This window comes from Eubalaena glacialis, chromosome 11, assembly GCF_028564815.1.
Source record: "Eubalaena glacialis isolate mEubGla1 chromosome 11, mEubGla1.1.hap2.+ XY, whole genome shotgun sequence".
Lineage (NCBI taxonomy): Eukaryota > Metazoa > Chordata > Mammalia > Artiodactyla > Balaenidae > Eubalaena > Eubalaena glacialis.
Window position 1 is genome coordinate 55,219,195 of NC_083726.1, and position 21,006 is coordinate 55,240,200.

The 21,006-nt window shown below is 33.8% G+C and overlaps 1 protein-coding gene across 4 annotated transcripts in view; it reads right to left on the reverse strand.

Moving 5' to 3' along the window:
- Positions 1 to 21,006, reverse strand: part of USP15 (ubiquitin specific peptidase 15) — a 117,606-nt gene that overhangs the window by 19,796 nt on the left and 76,804 nt on the right. For 2 of the 4 annotated variants that reach the window (XM_061206271.1, XM_061206270.1), the window contains 3 exons: positions 3,605 to 3,778; positions 1,682 to 1,840; positions 1,378 to 1,602 (listed from right to left, as the gene is read on the reverse strand). In XM_061206271.1, the coding sequence (XP_061062254.1) occupies positions 1,378 to 1,602; positions 1,682 to 1,840; positions 3,605 to 3,778 (558 nt within the window). Of the gene's footprint in view, positions 1 to 1,377; positions 1,603 to 1,681; positions 1,841 to 3,604; positions 3,779 to 9,883; positions 10,030 to 21,006 lie in introns of those variants that run through there. The other 2 variants (XM_061206272.1, XR_009702642.1) reach the window with 2 other exon arrangements.

Sequence of the window (21,006 nt, forward strand, 5' to 3'; positions counted from 1 at the left end):
AATAGACATTTCTCCAAAGAAGATATACAGATTGCCAACAAACACATGAAAGGATGCTCAACATCACTAATCATTAGAGAAATGCAAATCAAAACTACAATGAGGTATCACCTCACACCAGTCAGAATGAACATCATCAAAAAATCTACAAACAGTAAATGCTGGAGAGGGTGTGGAGAAAAGGGAACCCTCTTGCACTCTTGGTGGGAATGTAAATTGATACAGCCACTATGGAGAACAGTATGGAAGTTCCTTAGAAAACTAAAAATAGAACTACCATACAATGCAGCAATCCCACTACTGGGCATATACCCTGAGAAAACCATAATTCAAAAAGAGTCATGTACCACAATATTCATTGCAGCACTATTTACAATAGCCAGGACATGGAAGCAACCTAAGTGTCCATTGACAGGTGAATGGATAAAGAAGATGTGGCACATATATACAATGGAATATTACTCAGCCATAAAAAGAAACGAAACTGAGTTATTTATAGTGAGGTGGATGGTCCTAGAGTCTGCCATACAGAGTGAAGTAAGAAAGAGAAAAACAAATTCCGTATGCTAACACATATATATGGAATCTGGAAAAAAAAAAAGGCAGGGGCAGGACAGGAATAAAGATGCAGACATACAGAATGGACTTGAGGACACAGGGAGGGCAAAGGGTAAGCTGGGACAAAGTGAGAGAGTAGCACTGACATATATACACTACCAAATGTAAAATAGGTAGCTAGTGGGAAGCAGCTGCATCGCACAGGGAGATCAGCTCGGTGCTTTGTGACCACCTAGAGGGGTGGGATAGGCGGGGTGGGATAGGCAGGGTGGGAATGAGACACAAGACGGAGGGGATATGGGGATATATGTATACATATAACTGATTCACTTTGTTATACAGCAGAAACTAACACAACATTGTAAAGCAATTATACTCCAATAAAGATGTTAAAAAAATAAATATACCATTATCTTATCATAATATGAATCAAAATGTATAGCCAGTATTAGTTTCTCTTCCAACAGCCAGTAGGAGAAAAATTACAGTGAACATTAGAGAAAGTTCAAGTTGGAAAATTGGGAAATTACTATGTTATTAATCTTTGTAAGCTAATATTCATACCAATATTGTAAAATCAAACCACCTCTCATTTTTCTTTGATAAGAAAAAGTCTTTGAGAATTTTGTTTTTACATGACAAATAATGGTACTTTACACATCCCACACCCTTTCAAGATTCTGAAAAGTTGTACTAATTAGTGTATAAAAATCTCTTATGCAAAACAGCTTATTATTATCGAATTGTACTTGAGGCATAAGGACTCAACACTAATCTTTTATAAAAATAACAAATGCAAAGAAATTAATCACTTCCTACCTGCATAGGTTTCGTAAGTGGATCCATTCTAACTAAATAAACTTCCAAGGTACGTTCCTTTTTCATGGGCAATGGAAGTGTCAAGTAACAAAAAGGATCAAATGTTACTGAAATCTTAGCACATTCAGGACAAACTAAGGTTGATTTAAAAAGGCCATGAAATATATCTACTATGATAGAATCATTTCTTTTTAAATGGTTTTCCCAGGCTTCTTCAGCAACTACCTGTAAGGAAAACAGACACATATTACAAAGAGATACCACATTATTATAACAATGGTGACAATAATATGGTTAAATTTACCTTATCTGGTCTTCCATCAGCATCTTTCAATTGTATATATGGTTTTTTCCTAATTCTATTCAAATCCTCATGTAGTCCATCTAATAGGAAAGCTAATAGTTCTTGACAGTCTTGTTGCTGGTATCCAGAGAACTGAGGAGCAAAACGTCCTACCTGTGTCTGTAAGAGAAGCAAAACTATAAAATCGGTTCTAGGGACAAGAGTGATTTAAAAAATATATAGTCAATTTTCATTATTCACGGATTCCATATTTGTGAATTCACCTACTTCCTAAAATTTATTTGTAACCCTCAAATCAACTTGTGGCACTTTTGCAGTCATATGCAGATATGATAATTACATATGGATAAATACACATAAAGAATTACATATCTAGGGGCTTCCCTGGTGGCGCAGTGGTTGAGAATCTGCCTGCCAACGCAGGGGACACGGGTTCGAGCCCTGGTCTGGGAAGATCCCACATGCCACGGAGCAACTGGGCCCGTGAGCCACAATTACTGAGCCTGCGCATCTGGAGCCTGTGCTCCGCAACAAGAGAGGCTGCGATAGTGAGAAGCCCGCGCACCACGATGAAGAGTGGTCCCCGCTTGCCGCAACTGGAGAGAGCCCTCACACAGAAACGAAGACCCAACACAGCCATAAATAAATAAATAAATAAATTTTAAAAAAAAAGAATTACATATCTAAAAATATTTTAATAATGATAACTAACCTGTAAAATAGAAAAGAAATGTTGACCTAAGGAGAGAACATTGAGAAAATATGGTATAGTTTTGTACGAAGGATTGGGAAACACTAAAGACTTAAAATTCAGTAACATTTCTCGGTCACTTGAAAAAAGTACAATGCTCTCATTTAGTTTGTGTGTAAAGAGAGGATAAATCTCATAGAGCTAAAAAGAATATTCATGTTATATATAATTTTCCTAGTCTTTGCAGTGCTAAGTATTTTTTTGATGAGACTGAAAAGAAATGCAAAAGAAAAAAGTCAGATATCAAGGACCTATTTACACATAATTGAGAACATCGCGTAAAATGAAACTAACTGGAATCATGGATAAGGGTTGAGAAATGACTTGTCTGAACTAGCTTGTCCTAAGTTTGGAAAGTTAAGGAAGATAAATGCAGGACTTCTTTTGATTTGTTTTTTATTTTTTAAGAACTAGTACATAGTTAATAAAATGTTGCCCAGTCCATGTTCTATATGAACATCATTTAAGTTGTATAAAAAACGGTTGAAAACTGCTTATTTTCTTCAAACGTTTAAAATTTCTCATAAATCTCACCCATATAATTAATTAGGAAAACTTTAACAATATAAAGCTAAATTTCAGTTCAATTCTTATTTGAATGACAAACTAAATTACTTGAGATTTTGATTCTAAGAATTAACTACTTCACAAATAAGAAAAAACATAGAAGTTTAAGAATTATATTGAAAATATATTTAATTAATATTTAGTGCTTACTTTGCAGACCAATTTCATTTCAATAATTTTTCGAACCAACAATGACTCGCAAAATAGAGTTCTTAAGAGTTTAATAACATGCCCAAATTTAGTCTTTACATTTGTATAAAATATTTATGTAGGTTTCTTAGAGATGTGCTGTATTCTAAAACAGTATGCAAATGCTCACTGCTGTCTATAGTCATTTTGAACCATACCAGTGTTTCTCAAACTTTATTTCATTATTTCCTTTACCATCCTCCAGAACTCTTTTTGGACAGTTTAAATTAATCATCTATTATGTGCCCCACCCTGAAAATTTAATACCATATATGCTGTGTATGTATTTATGTGCTGAGTCCCTTTGGAGGGCCACAAACCATTGTAATAGCTATGATTTTTTGCCCCTTTCCCAAAGATTTTTGTCCTCTTGGGTGTGATATAGGCCTTGTTGAAAATGTATTTACCATACTAACCTTAAAGGCTCTTGGTGTGACATAGCTAAATTTTCCAGACCACATTTGCTTGATCAATTCAGCATAAGATTTAGCTATTTCACCTCTCATTCCTAAGGGATTGTCAAAATTCAGTTCTTCTTGATACTTATCATTCAGGAAATATTCAGTAAGTGGAGGTGTATTGCTCAAACACTGCAAAGAATAAAATATATTTTCAAGTAAAAGAAACCACACGTTAAACATGTTAAAATGTAGAGAGAAACAAAGTGATAATACACAGAGAAAAATTTACAAGATGACCTCTTGCACTAATAAGTAACTGATCAAATAAACACTCAAATGATGTACTCAACTATTCATTTCCCAAATTTCAAGTCAATTACTTATAGTAAATGAAAACGCTAATATTTGTTGCTGTAAAATCTGCATGAATTTTAACCACAGCAAACTACTGGTTAACTGGGAGAGAAGCTCAGAATTTTCTTTCCTTCTTTTACTTGACTGGTAGAAATTATGGATTGTCTAATCGTCCCAGGCATCTGCAAATTAGCCTGAGTAGGTAAAAACTGAGACAGAGCGCAAGCAAGAAATGAACTTTAAAGAGGTATTTACTGCTTCCTTTGTCAGTTCCTTATCATGAAAGAGCAGCCTTCTAAACTCTCCTTTTGGATCAACCATTTTTAGAAGGGAGAGTACAGATCAGCTGAACCTCAGAAAACAAACTTTTGTTATGTGAACTCTGGCTAACTGTGTTCTTACTTCTTCTAGCTCTTCTTTAATAACACAACAATCCAACTTTCCTTTATGGCAAGATTAAAATTACGAATAAGTTAATTCTCCAGCTCTGTTGCATTTTGAATTAAATAATTTAGGATTTAAAATAAAAGAGACGGCGGAGGTACAGTTTTTCCACAATATTTTATCTCAAGATGAAATAATTTTTTAAGTTGATAATACCATAAAATGTGACTTCATTTTGAACTGAATATTACTTTATCAAGTAGATGTCTAGAGCCATTAATTAGAACATGTAATGACTGACACAGACATACGGTCATATAGGTTAACTTTTTTTGGCTGCAGGAAGATATTTGTCTTGGAGTAAAGTGACAAAGTGCCTTAAGTGAAGCTAGTTGCTTGCACGTAAAGTAGTAGAAACCTGTTCTTATGACAGTTCAGACTTATATTAATGGAAATAAAAGTTTTTCAAAGCTTGCTTACCACTCATATGGAATAAGTTAAATAGTTTTGGTAACTATGAAAGGTTCAGCCTGCTGAGTTCATGCTGATAACTTGGATGCTATAAACTATGACTATATGTCATATACTGTTTGGCTAAAACTCCAAAATTAAGCATATTCAATTCTTAAAAATAGATTATGGCATTATATTTTGTGGTTTCAATTATAAATCAATTTATGTGTACTCATGTAACTATGATATCTATTTTGGAATTTTCTAATAAAAATAATACTGTCCAAACTGGTAGTCTGGCCCCTACCTCAAGGTAAAAGGGAGAACTCTTTATAATATCATGGAACTTGTTACTGTATTATTCTTAGGCAATGAAAATAATATCAACAGTTAAAAAATGTTTGAGGTGGGCTATACAGGCTGTACAGTTATTTACATGTCTTTTTCAGCAGTAAAATATTTTATGTGAACAAGAGGTAAGCTACAGTGTAGGAAATAATTAGGGAAGGGATTTTTTTCCTACCTTTCCTCTTAATTCCTTTTATATCTCAAACTTTCATAATCTTACAGGCCTTCTGAGTTTCATTTTCTCTTTTCTTTTTGTAATATATGTCATTTTAATTATAAACCCAGGACTGGAGGTAGGGCCAGGCAACCTAGAATATACCATGACTACACAGGGCATAAATGCCATCACTTAGCAGTATCATCTCATTTAGTACAAAAAGGACCAACACTAAATAGTCGATGAGGCAAACTGGAGGTCAAACAGCATTTACAACAATTATCAATTAGTTTTCAAATCCTTGTATTTGATCAGCTCAGGGTTATACTAAGAATATAATATTCTACTACTGCGTGTAACAATTATATAAAGAACCTAATGCTTTACCGTTTAAACACTTCAAAAAATCAAGTTGTGCAAACATGAATAATTCTTGAGCTTTGTTTTTACCTAATTATTCATGTTTATCCTTATCTTGCAAAGACCTTCCAACTATAATTGAAAATCTTTTTAGCTTTCCATAGCATCCAGAGTGATCTTTCTAAAATTTGTCACTAAAATTTATGACTTAATTATGTCACTTCCTTGCTACAAATCCTTTAATAGCAATTTCAGATTAAAATTTCAAATCTTTAGAAGGGTCTGTCTTTTGCCCATCTATTTACATCCCTTGTCAATAAAATACCTTTAAAAAAAACAAAAAACAAAAAAACTTCCATCCCAGCCTTATTTGATTACTTGTGGTTCTTTGACCTCCATGCATTCTCTCACTTCATAAGTTCTCATTACTCTACCTATGTGAAATATACCTTCTTTGCCTTACTAACTTCTACTAAACCATTCAGGTATCCTGTCTAGGAAGGATTCCCAGGTTCCCTTATAGTGTTTCCTCCTGTATGTTTCCTTATTGCTTAGGGCTTACTTTTATTACAGCATTTATTTTATAATATACTGTAACTTTAACTTTTAGGTTGTCTGTCTTGCCAAATGGACTGAGACTTCCACGAGAGCAGGAATCATGATATCCTTTAAATTCATGTCTCTAGCACTGAGCACAATGTCCCTTGGCATTTAGCATGTATACAATAAATGCATGCTTAGTTAAAATGTTTTTTGCCTATATTTACTAATGTATTTATCCTCCATTTCTTCTTCTTTTTTTAACTCTTTTCTTTCAATGTTTGGCACACAGTACTCAAATTTTGTTGAATGAAATATCACAAAGTGAGGCAAAAATATTTTTGCTTGTTATGAATAATTTCAAAAGTTTCTTCAAGCACTTCTACCTGAATACTAAATCCAAAAAGACAGCACCTATTAAAAACTCCCTGGTCCCCTTTTGTTTGACTTTCATTTAATCTACCATCTGCTTTGTAGTGGGCCTCTACTTGGATTTTTAAAAAGTCACTGACACAGAGACCAGTTCTTATTTTCATAGTGACTCATGCCAGTTTGAAACTGATTATAATTCACTGATAACAAACTAAACAACAAAACAGAAATAGTCTTAATAAGTAACTGCCTGTATTTCCTGTCAAGATATCATAACCAATATATTTTGAGATAAACTTTATATTTAAATGTAAACTATTAAATCCTAAATGGTCCCCCAAAGCATCTTATTTGCTGAACATAATGTTTCAAGGAACTCACAACCTTAATTCTTCTAAAAATTTTCTAAAACACAAATACAGAAATTCAATAGCCAGTTTAACTGTTCTAATACATAGATCATAATAGTTTAAAAACTAAACTGATGTTAGACTTTTTTTCCTCATCTTGAAAATACCATAATTTTCTCCTTCACCTTGAATATAATGTTATTATAGGAGTCACTATATTCTTGAAATAATATGAAAACCAGTTAAACATTAAAAGTTCTCTTTTGGTATAAATTTCAAGGAACTATTGGAATAGAGCTCAAACAACTAAAATATTTCCTCCAGGTGACATCAGTATTCAATGTCATCATTCTGGTAGAAGAAAGAAGCCCATTTCTTAAATTTGGTCATAATACAGCTTGATTTTTAATTTATGCAACTCATTATTCAATCTTTTAACATGAGGCTATCTTAGAAACATGAACATCTTTGACAATTACAAGAAAATTGGATACTTGGACTGGCTGCCATTAAATACAATGTTTTAAAGAATAAAGATAACTTTCATTAGTTCAATAATAAAAACTATAACCAGAGTTCTGAAGCATTTCTCTCAAAGATTCTTCTATTATAAAAAACATCACTTTCCTATCTGATTGGGACTGTTCCAAAACAATTCCTTTCTTAAGGCATATATATATTAGAAGTCCTACATATGTAGACATAGGAAATGTCCTTTTTAACTCATGATACTTTACTCCAGTAATGTAATATGGACTAGAAATCATACAACATATGTTGTGCCTATGTGGATATACCTCTTATTCTCAATGCTTCCTGAACTGCAAAATAAAAAAAAAAAAAACCCTCATCCTTAACATACATGGTTTTTCTTAGCAAAAACTGAGAATAAAAAAACCCCCACAAAACCTGAGAATATATATGAATGTATGATAAAAACAAAAAGGATTATATAAACAATATTAGTATGTTATTTTTACAGCTACTTATGAGTTTTGTGACATTCTAATAGTCACATGCCATTTTGAGCTTCACCTCTGTTAATTCATTTGATTTCAACTGCCTGACACTGACAAATGCCAACACTTTCATAGTTTAAGAACTACCTCTTACAAGTCATCACCAAAAAAATGAGGTCCATATATGAAGTAATGTGACTGATCATAAAACACGTATCTCAAGCCACATTTTGTTTGTATTATAATTGTGTCTAGAGTTGGTCCTAATATTGGGTAGAATTCTGTCAAATACCATGTTAAAAATAAAGCAATAATCAGACTGAAGAAAAAGATTCTGTACTAGTAGTTTCAATTCTTGATGCAAAAGAGAAAAAGTAAAAAAGCTACATTAATCAACAGGCAAATGCACTTGTTAACTAGGCAAATTATTTATTTAAATGTTTTTTATGATCCCTAGGCAAGTTAATAGTGTGCAAAACTGACAAGAGCATTTGAAGATCTAAGGATTAAAAAACTAAATTTCACATTTAGTATATGGTAATATGAAATACTAAAATTTCATATTTAGTGTATGGTAGACTTGGCATTCATTAATTTAGCCTTTGTGATACAGCATCTTCACAGCTGGCTAACTGGAAGGTTGAGGATATAAGCTAGCATGAAAAGATGCTGATCCATGAGGAATGATGAGAATGGTGTATTATGTGCGAGCCAATCGTTTTGTGAGCAAATGTATCTGTTCCTCAAAATGGCTTTGTAGTTCTCTACTTGTGTTCACATATGCATTTAAAATGGAAATTGCAAGTAAGAGTATTCTTGAATGTGAATTTGAATACGGGGTCTTAAGATATATTCCTTAGTTTAACGTATTAAGACTGAGCCTTAGCATGTACTCCTCCCCTTCTTAGAACATTCTTCCCCTGTAAGAAATTCCTACTTATTCTTTAAAACTCATCTCAACATCTCAGCACCTCAAGGAAGAACTAACATTCCTTCTTCTGGACTAATGCTATACCTTGAACTCACTTAGACTGTCCTTATCTTGAGAGCAGAGTCCATGTCTTATTCACCTTTGTAACTTAGCATCTAGCACAATGCCTGGCACATACCGTAATAAAGGTGTGATGAATGAATAAAAACTTATACAGTAAATCAGTCCTTAGAGACTGAGTGGGAAAACACTTGACTAAGATCTGAATTGCACCCTGTTATATAACTATAACCTATTTAAAGTTCTACAAGTTCAAAAATAAAGTCCAAATAATGCCTAAAGAGGCTTTCCTAATGAGGGAAAAATAACTACTGTGAATACTCCAAAAAATAACTGTCAAGATAAATCCATATAAGTAAAAGATATGTGAAAGAAAAATATTTGGCAATATATTTTCATGAAGACTCTTTTTCCCAAATCAACCTGGAACTAGACACCACAATTCTTAAAAAAATTCTTCTAAATAATCAAGTATCTTATCCAGTGGACATTCTATATGGCTCAATGTATACAGACCTTTAATCACTGTCACCATGAAGAACTTCTTTAAAAAGAATGCATATACCATTGGACTATTTTATAAAGTATTAATTATCTATGAAAAACTCTCTGGTTATAAATTTCTGCCCTTAACCCAACATCCTAAAATTGCAGTATTATGTGAAGTATGATTCTCTCTCATTACTTAAATTTCATGGAAAGACTACAATGTTTTGTACATAACTTTTCCTTACATACACATGCAAAAATCCTATTCCTCTTACATTACTTTCAAAAAGTTCTTCCATTAAATATGTTCTGATCAGTAAGACTGATGTTTCTCAAGTTCTCTGAAAGAGTGACTCATGTAAGAGTCTCAATTTTGTATTTCACTATAAACTTCTATATAGTTTTTTTAAAATTGATGAATTGAAATAAAGTTCTACTATATAACCAAATCTCAAGTCTATAATCAACATATTTTAGGAAATGAATAATTAATAGCCATCCCAATAACTTGTAATGAATCTGGAATTTCCCCAGTACCTGGAAAATAGTCAAAGTAATCCCCTTCAAAAAGAGAAAGTTGTCTTTTGTAATGCTGAATATGAACCACTCCCTTTCTGTTCAGGTGCTCCAGAAGCCCAATTTTCAAGTGATCATGTATGCTCACTATTTTAGTAAACCGGTAACTAGAACAGGAAAGAAAACAAACTTAATTTTTGATTACCTAAAGCCTTTGAGTTGTGTAACTCATTCTGTAACTGATCAAAATGTAACGCCACTCACAACTCTTACAGTAGCTACACTTTCAAACTGACCAATACTAAAAACCCAATCTAAAATGAGGAAACCATTTTATTTTCTTATGATTTAAAAAATAAAACCTAAAGTAATCCATGGTTAAAGTAATCTTAGAATACCCCCAAATATCTTGTTTTGGATTTTAAGATTAGATGGACAAAGAATTTTCGAATTTGTCATGTTACTTTTCAATTCGTCATGACAAGAGTATAAACGTTCTAAAAAGGTACTGTATAACTCCAAAGCATTTTATTAAAACTGGGATACTGGCTCAAATTCTGTAAAAAAGTAGTGGATAAGACAGAAAACTATGATGTAGACTTTTACAATGAAGAACTACAAATATAAGCCTGCCCCTTCACCACGGAGGTTTGGAAAATGAGATATTTTTAAGACACTTCATGTTTTATTTTTTGTTATTTTTTTTCCTAGGAAAGGCAAATCTCATTATATTTGAGATCAGTTCTGAAGTTTCTCCATATATTTTAGTAAAACAAATACAACTATAGCTCTATTTTGCTTTACATTTCCATTCTCTCTTCAAGCTTTCTTTAAAGAACAAATTTGTGTAATATATAAGTGGATATAACTTTCTTTTTATTTATTTAGTTTAAAAAACCTTTGTTTTCTTCCCTCTCCCACCTAGTTAGTGAAGAGAGAACTGCCATACACTTGACTTAAAATATTGAAATTTTACATAAAGTAGTTCTAAAGGCAGTATTTTTGAATTGGACAAAGACGTTCTAACATTTTCACGTTTATCATTAATCTGGTCACTATGCTTAGGACATAAATAAAATTAAACTTCATTTAAAGTCCATGCTGTCACCCTTTCTTCAAATTCTATGTAATCTCTCTTCACACACTACTTGAATTTAATTAAGAATTATTATGAAAGCTTGGGAAGTATGAGACTAATGGGAAACCTTTTGGCTAGCAAAGAAATGTCAATGCCTTTCCCCTCCTCATCTATAGGATTGAGGAAGGAAAATTTTGTCAAAAGGACTACCCTGTTACTTGCAGTGAGTAAGTCCTATAACTAGAGATGTCACAATTAAAAAAGCATGATTATATAAAGACCAGTGATTTTTTCATATTAAAAGCTAAAAGTAGAAACTGGATAGAAGATCCACTTGCAATAGAGATAAATTTGAAAGCTTCTGGGATAATGATTAGATCAACAACAATGCTATAAGCTTCAGGTAGTTGTATGATGTTTTAAAACTACTAGATTGTAACAGCAATTGTTTAATTTTTTTTTTTTTTTTAAGTAACAGGCTATTTATTGAATGATTTTATGTTTAGATATTCAGTTTATGGGAAGCATGCTCAAGCTAAATGGTTCTAATAACATTAATAAATATTAGTGTAAGTTATATTTATTTTAAAGAACTAAAGTTTATTAGTTCAATTTTAATGTTTAGTAGCTTATTAATTACCCTATTAATAATTCAAAACTGGCTCACAATGAAATGAATGCCAATATTTTAAGCAAGCAAGATAGTGAAAGGTTTTAAGAAAAAACAAGTGTTTCATAGTTTTGTTCAGTCCCCTGCACATAATATTCAGTAAAGAAACATTTTTGAATAACTTAGTATTAAGAATTATGTGATTTGTTCATCTTTTAGTTATCCTGCTAAGGCATAAAGAAAGGGACAGCAGAATTTTTTTAAAAAGTTTAACTGACTTACTACATTCTTTAAAAGAACTACCAAGTCATATACTTCTCTGTATCATTTCATTACACTAGGCCCATAATTGACAATATTAATATTTAAGCTGAGTTGAAACAGAAATTTAAGGACTATGTGATAACATAACTATGAAGGTTTCTAACTATTTTCATAATAAAAGAGAACTTTAAATTTGATTAATCACTCAACAAATATGAAGAACAGAAGACCATTATGTTAAGAGACTAGAAATACAGAAATACTGTTCTAAAATGATGTTTTCATGCCATTCACTGTGAAATCATTCAAGAAACAATTTGCAGAGTAGTAGGGTATGTTCTGCCAAGCTGTGATTAACATGGCAGCCCAATTCAAGTGCCATCAGACTGGCTACATCGGCAGAACATAAGCTGTAGTGTTTATTAGACTTTATATAAATTGGTAGGTCTTTGCAAGAAGTAAATATATATATTACAAGCTATAATTCTTTTAAAAATTATTGTGCTCTTTGACATTTAGACAGCTCCAGAAATATCATTAATCTGGTACAGGTCAAGTACTAAATATTTCAGGTAAATTTTCTTAATGCAGTGCTTCTCAAATCATCTATGTGGAAGGACTAGTATCTTTTTAAATTTTCAAACTGTCACAGACTGATACTTCTATAAAGTCTTTTAGAAAATAAAAATGAACCACTAGAAAAATGAAATAAGAAATAACATACAGAAAAGACCCATTTTAAAATTATTAGATTTAATAGATATGAAACTAACCTAACTGCTATAAAAGTTCTGGATCACTCACTTATGCTTAATTTCTATAGTTATTTTATTGTTGACCAGGACTGTCTCATCCAAACACTGTGAGAAACACTGTTCTAATGTAGTTACTATTATGTGGCATTATACCAAACATTGGGGATATAAAAGAAAACCAAAGATAGCCTCTAATTTCATGATTCTTACTGTGTAGTAGGTATTTGTCCAGAAGAGATAGAGGAAAAGGGGTGTGTGTGTGTTTGTATGTGTGTGCGCATGCACGGCAACTAGGGAAGAGGTAACATTATATATAGATTTGAAACTTAATGAATTCCAAGAACCTTTAGTTTTAGTTAAAGAGCTAGGTAGGGTCCGGTTTGGATTTTATCCTTTAGGTGATAGGAAATGAGGTTTTTAAAAATTAATTAATTAATTAATTAATTTTTGTCTGCATTGGGTCTTCGTTGCTGTGTGGGCTTTCCCCAGTGGCGGTGAGGGGGCTCCAGGCGAGCAGGCTTCAGGAGTTGTGGCACGCGGGCTCTAGAGCGCAGGCTCAGCAGTTGTGGAGCACGGGCTTAGCTGCTCCGCGACATGTGGGATCTTCCCGGACCAGGGCTCGAACCCGTGTCCCTTGCATTGGCAGGCGGATTCTTAACCACTGCACCACCAGGGAAGTCCCGGAAATGAGTTTTAAGCAAGGAGGTATTTGCTTTTAAAAACTGACTCTGGGAGCAGTGTACTAAATGGATTAGAAGAGGATAAATGATGGAACAAAGAGATGAGTTAGATGTATTTTTCAACAGTTCACTTAAAAGATGCTCAAGTGTTAAAATACTGTACTGACAGGAAAGGAAAAGATAGATACAAGTGACATTTAAGAGGTAGTAGAATGAATAGAACTTGTGGTAAGTCTCAGGTTTTGACTTGGGTTAATTAATGGTTGCACCTATAAGAGAGTATAATAAATAAAAGCATCCGGCTTCTAGGAAATATGTTTAGTCATAGACATGCTGAGTTTGAGTTATCTGTAATATTGTTTAGGCAGAAATGTCCATCTAATAGTTATATTTTGGAGGGAAACTCAGGAGGGAGAAGTATGGTGGAGATAGATCTGGGATTTGTCACTTTTAAGCAGATGTCAACTTCTCAAAGGTAAAGGGGCTACAAAGAGCCTAGGAAACAGGGAGTCAAGAATGACCTTGCCAAAAACAATTTCTATGGTGTGGTATGATGGTCACAGTGATGATATAACAGCAGTTGATACTTACACATTGCTTGCTATGTGCCAAGCACTTCTTAAGCATGTTATCTTCATTTAACAGATAAACTAAAAAGTTTCTTACCCAAGGTCACACAACTTACAAGCAACAGAACTAGGATTTGAATCCAAGCAGTCAAGTTGCAAAATCTAAGCTTTAACTACTGTGCTAAGCTGCAGACATGAGGGCTATTGAATGGGACATGAGAAAGTAGGGAGAAAGGACAGACCACCCTTTTCAAGGTCAAGGGTCCTCCTCACTCCATCTCCCTCCCACCCCATTAAAAACAAAAGAGTTGACCATGTATATATGTGGAAAGGAAGACAGTGAAGAGGTGAGGTTAAAGATATAGAACAAAGAAGAGACAATTAATGGAACAAGTCTCAGGGAAGGTAAAAGAGGTCTCAGGAAGATAGTGGCATAATTATGATGATATAGATAGTTTTGGTATGGTATTCAATGAATGTAAGAGGAATCATAAAGTATATTATATCTTGCTATTAAGAATTTCCTTACGAACAGTTAGTAATATTTTGATCAAGAACTTGTTTTTAATTTCTTTTAAAAACAGTTACTGAAAGCTTTCTCTTGGGCAAGGTATATAATGCTTAGAAAAGCCCTGGGCAATTACTGAAGAATTACACAAAATACCTTAATCATATACCAAAACTATTTAAAAATATATGTATTCATTCATATATGCATAATAAATATGTATGTGTGTATGTATATTGGCGTGTGTGTGTCAGTCAATGATTCAGTTTATATTCAAAACAAAATCTCTCTAAATAGGACTTCCCTGGTGGCACAGTGGTTAAGAATCTGCCTGCCAATGCAGGGGACATGGGTTCGAGCCCTAATCTGGGGAGATCCCACATGCCGTAGAGCAACTAAGCCCGTGCGCCACAACTGCTGAGTCCGTGTGCTGCAACTACAGAAGCCTGCGCACCTAGAGCCCATGCTCCGCAACAACAGAAGCCACGGCAATGAGAAGCCCGCGCATCGCAACGAAGAGTAGCCCCCACCTTGCCGCAACTAGAGAAGACCTGTGCACAGCAATGAAGACCTAAAGCAGCCAAAAATAAATAAATAAATAAATTTATATATTAAAAAAATCTAAATGAAGACATATTTTTAATTATACATGGAACTTGATTATAAAGCAAAGAGTGATTTTTCCAGTAAACACTTCAAATTAAAATGAACATCATTTTTGACTTAATTACTTCAGGAGACTATATGTTTGTTTCATTGATATTGTCACTGCTCAAAATATTTAGGTACGTCTCTTTTTAGAGTTGGCAGACATATGAAAAAGCATTGCTGTCTAGCACCCAGGAGGTGTCAGTATGTGTTTATTGAGCGAATGAACAATGTGGTTTTTACTATGGTAAAATACGATTTCTTTTTTTTTTTTTTTTAATATCTTTATTGGAGTATAATTGCTTTACAATGGTGTGTTAGTTTTTGCTTTATAACAAAGTGAATCAGCTACACACATATATATATCTCCATATCTCTTTCCTCTTGCGTCTCCCTCCCTCCTACCCTCCCTATCCCACCCCTCTCTCTAGGTGATCACAAAGCACTGAGCTGATCTCCCTGTGCTGTGCGGCTGCTTCCCACTAGCTATCGGTTTTACATTTGGGAGTGTATATAGGACCATCCACCTCACTACAAATAACTCAATTTCGTTTCTTTTTATGGCTGCGAAATATTCCATTGCATATATGTGCCACATCTTCTTTATCCATTCATCTGTTGATGGACACTTAGGTTGCTTCCATGTCCTGGTTATTGTAAATAGTGCTAGAATGAACACTGTGGTACATGACTCTTTTTGAATTATGGTTTTCTCAGGGTATATGCCCAGCAGTGGGATTGCTGGGTCATATGGTAGTTCTATTTTTAGTTTTTTAAGGAACCTCCATACTGTTCTCCATAGTAGCTGTATCAATTTACATTCCCAACAGTGCAAGAGGGTTCCCTTTTCTCCACACCCTCTCCAGCATTTATTGTTTGTAGATTTTTTGATGATGGCCATTCTGACCAGTGTGAGGTGATATCTCATTGTAGTTTTGATTTGCATTTCTCTAATGATTAATGATGTTGAGCATCCTTTCATGTGTTTGTTGGCAATCTGTATATCTTCTTTGGAGAAATGTCTATTTAGGTCTTCTGCCCATTTTTGGATTGGGTTGTTTGTTTTTTTGATATTGAGCTGCATGAGATTCATCCTTTGTCAGTTGCTTCATTTGCAAATATTTTCTCCCATTCTGAGGGTTGTCTTTTCGTCTTGTTTATGGTTTCCTTTGCTGTGCAGAAGCTTTTAAGTTTCATTAGGTCCCATTTATTTTTGTTTTTATTTCCATTTATCTAGGAGTGGGTCAAAAAGGATCTTGCTGTGATTTATGTCATAGAGTGTTCTGCCTATGTTTTCCTCTAAGAGTTTCATAGTGTCTGGCCTTACATTTAGGTCTTTAATCCATTTTGAGTTTATTTTTGGGTATGGTGTTAGGGAGTGTTCTAATTTCATTCTTTTACATGTAGCTGTCCCGTTTTCCCAGCACCACTTATTGAAGAGACTGCCTTTTCTCCACTGTATATTCTTGCCTCCTTTATCAAAAATAAGGTGACCATATGTGCGTGGGTTTATCTCTGGGCTTTCTATCCTGTTCCATTGATCTATATTTCTGTTTTTGTGCCAGACCCATACTGTCTTGATTACTGTAGCTTTGTAGTATAGTCTGACGTTAGGGAGCCTGATTCCTCCAGCTCCAGTTTTCTTTCTCAAGATTGCTTTAGCTATTCACGGTCTTTTGTGTTTCCATACAAATTGTGAAATTTTTTGTTTAGTTCTGTGAAAAATGCCCTTGGTAGTTTGATAGGGATTGCATTGAATCTGTAGATTGCTTTGGGTAGCAGAGTCATTTTCACAATGTTGATTCTTCCCATCCAAGAACATGGCATATCTCTCCATCTGTTTGTATCATCTTTAATTTGTTTCATCAGTGTCTTATAGTTTTCTGCATACAGGTCTTTTGTCTCCTTAGGTAGGTTTATTCCTAGGTATTTTATTCTTTTTGTTGCAATGGTAAATGGGAGTGTTTCCTTAATTTCACTTTCACATTTTTCATCATTAGTGTATAGGAATGCAAGAGATTTCTGTGCATTAATTTTGTATCCTGCTACTTTACCAAATTCATTGATTAGCTCTAGTAGTTTTCTGGTAGCATCTTTAGGATTCTCTATGTATAGTATCATGTCATCTGCAAACAGTGACAGCTTTATTTCTTTTCCGATTTGTATTCCTTTTCTTTCTTTTTCTTCTCTGATTGCTGTGGTTAAAACTTCCAAAACAATGTTGAATCATAGTGGTGAGAGTGGGCAACCTTGTCTTGTTCCTGATCTTAGTGGAAATGGTTTCAGTTTTTCACCATTGAGGGTGATGTTGGCTGTGGGTTTGTCATATATGGCCTTTATTATGTTGAGGTAAGTTCCCTCTATGCCTATTTTCTGGAGGGTTTTCATCATAAATGGGTGTTGAATTTTGTCGAAAGCTTTCTCTGCATCTATTTAGATGATCATATGTTTTTTCTCCTTCAATTTGTTAATATGGTGTATCACATTGATTGATTTGCGTATACTGAAGAATCCTTGCATTCCTGGGATAAACCCCACTTGATCATGGTGTATGACCCTTTTAATGTGCTGTTGGATTCTGTTTGCTAGTATTTTGTGGAGGATTTTTGCATCTATGTTCATCAGTGATATTGGCCTGTAGTTTTCTTTCTTTGTGACATCTTTGTCTGGTTTTGGTATCAGGGTGATGGTGGCCTCGTAGAATGAGTTTGGGAGTGTTCCTCCCTCTGATGTAGGGATTTTTGTGGTGGAAAAATGTGGTAACAAGCATGAGCTATAATGTTATAGTTGTACCTCTGGTAAGTCACTGCTATTTTTATGACCAGATGAACCAAACATAAGTCATAATGAATAATATACTCAGTCAAATGAAATCAAGACCCAACTCAAGTGTCACCTCCTTGGTGAAGCCTCACTTATTTCCCAGTGGCTCTCTTTTCTTTGCTTTCAAAACATTTGGCTGATCATGCTTTCTATCATATCACATATTACATCTTATTTATTTATATGGCTATCTCATTCACTACAGCACGACATTCGAGAGGATAGGCACAGTCTTGTTCAACTCTGTACCACCAGTGTCTAGAACAACACTTGGCATGGAGTAGGTCTCAATGGAAGTTTACTGGATTAGCTAAATAAGAAAATTAGTCTAGTTGCTCTTAATTCCTTTGACCTTTTCTCTCTACAGCCCTAGATGAACCCAATCATTTTATTGTATGAACCCATCTATTTTATGCACCATGTAGCTAAACAGTGTTAGAGAAACTCTCAAGTGAATAAATTTATACCATTCTAAATTGATGGTCTCCAACCCTAAATGAGATCTCAACATTGCTGAGCAATATTATTCTTTCATTCTTAGCTTATGATCTGGTCTCGTACTTTTAGGATAATGGACGTCATTACAAAATCTAGAAACTACTTGCGTCCATAATCCATTTCTTTTTTTCCTGTTGCAACAGTAGTGTCTTTCCTCCATTCAAATGTTATATTCAAATGTCATATTGTAAGGCTTAGTCCTGGGATCTCTTTTTCACAGATGCAATAAACCAGATGAGATGATAGCAGCCTGGAACCTTCAATGCCTTTTAATACATTACAATCCATATTCCCCCTACATGATCTGGCTTTTGCCTATTTCTCTGAACTCATTTTATCCCACCCCCATTTAAATATTATCCCACAGGTTACTCATCTTTGGTTCCTCAAACTTGCCCACCTTAGGGGCTTTGCACATGCTGTTGCTCCACCTGACTTCAACTCTCACCTGCCTAACACCTATTCTTTGGTCCTAGCTCAAAGGTTACTTCTGGGGGATATGGTATCCAGTATAAATTAGGTGCTCTCCCAGCTCTTGTTATACTCAGAGCACTCTCCATGATTTTTTCTTTTCATGATGCTTAAAATATTCACAATTTATTTAATGTTTATCTCCCCTACTAGACTACGATCCATGGAAATAGTACTGGTTTTGCTCACCATGGTATAGTTACTGCCTATCAGAGTGAAAGGCACTTAGTGGGCCCTTGATGAATATTTGCTGAGTAAATGAATGGATGACTTCACAAGTATATTTATTATTCGAAAAAAATTATCCAGCTTGATCACCTATAATATTCTGCAGATAATGCTCTGAATAACATCAGGTTTTTGAAAAATCAACTTTGTCATCAAAGGAAGAGCAATATCCATCAGTGAAATTCAGAAGAATGAAAGCAATTCCGAAAGGAGTTCTTAAACTATTTCGAACACACCATCAAATGAGTAAGTGTGTACATAACCTCCCAGGGAAACTGTTTGAATCATGCAAAGTGAAAACACTAATGAAGTTGATCATTGGTAACATGCATCACCACAAACTATTTTTACTCACAAACTAAAATAGAAAGATGATCTTAAGTGTGATACTAGAAGAAAAAAATCTAATAGACGAGGGCCTCTTAGTAATTAAAACAGCATAGCCGCAACTGACCAGAATTTAAATGTATACGTTAGAACAAATAGGCAAAAGACAACAAACAAGGTTTTAAGAGAAATTTAGCATGGCTTTCTCCTTTGAAAGGCTCTATCAGTCCAATATCTTATATTTTCTAGTGACACTATTCAATAATACCAATTTATAAAATTTAGAACATAACCCTGATATACTTAAGAATATTCCAATCATAATGTGTTGAATGATATGCATACCTTTATTAAAGGAAGAAAATGTATTTTAGAAAAGATTTTGACATCAAGAAAATGAACTGTTTTTGAATTTTAGGTAACAGAAGTAAATCTGGAACCGCTTTTTCTTTTCTTTTGTTTTTTTAGAGGGGGCAAATTTGTAGTTACCATTATATATTAAAGATTGACATTTCTCATGTTTTCAATTACAAATACTTTGAGTAGTTATTAAAATCAATACAAGATACTTCAGTCTGATTATATTAAAAACTGCTGCCATAAGTGTTAGCACTGAAAGTAATTCTACCTAGTGAATATAATGTAAAACAATTCTGTATTAAAATCAGATGTAATTATTTACAACTCCTTGAAATAAGCCTTTCCCCTGTAACCTGTACTCTTGTCATTTCCTATTATAGAATTAGGGACTGACAAAACATTAGAAAGTTTATATTAACAGAAATAGAAGCATTAATCCTAGAGAAATTTGTATATTAATTTGGAAGAATGTGAAGAACAGACAAGTAAGACTGTTGGTTAAGAAAGGCATATTTTCATGACTAGAAATCATTTTAGCCAAGTTACACAGGTACAAGGCATTCTTTCAGAGATACCGTTTCTGCTCCAGTTTTATGAAAACTAAACACTTACAGAACTTTGCTATATATACTCTTTCCACAAATAAGCTGCCTGAGAATTCAGGTTCTCTTTTCCCAGCCCCCTTTCTTTTTCTAAAGGGAAGGGATACTTCTCCCTTTCCCTGCAAACAAGGGAGAAGTAGAAACATTGGTATCTGTGATGGGAAAGTGAATGGTTCTAATACAAGTAAGGCTGTTTCCATTTCTTTACCTTTATCAAATTGGAAAGATCTGATTGAGTTGTCATTTGATAGATAATTAAACATATTTTTGATGCTAGTTTGCCATGTAATTTTTGGCACATAGTATGGAAGGAACTCAAATAATTGAGTTTAATTGCTTGGATAGATAAAAATCTGCCCTAGGAATATTATTTGAATTTTTAATCAGCCACATTCTCAGTTTATCGGAAGTCATCATTTTCTTTAAAATCCTAAACTGTTTTTTAAAATTCTTATGTCTTAGGGATTAGGTGTTTCTTTTTGTGATTGAAACTATGTTCATTTATTCAGCTGTAAGTTTGGTTAATCTGAATAAAATTACAAAGCTTCATGTTAAAGTGGGTTTCCAAGAATTTGTTCCAATAAATGCAAAACGAGAGTCTCAGGTAAGTGTAGAAAAGCATTACACTTAGTCACATTCAAAGCTATAAAGTACTAGAACACAGAAATAATAGCTTTAGTAATGACTTTTTCACTGTTTTACATTGTAATGAGAATCTAGTTC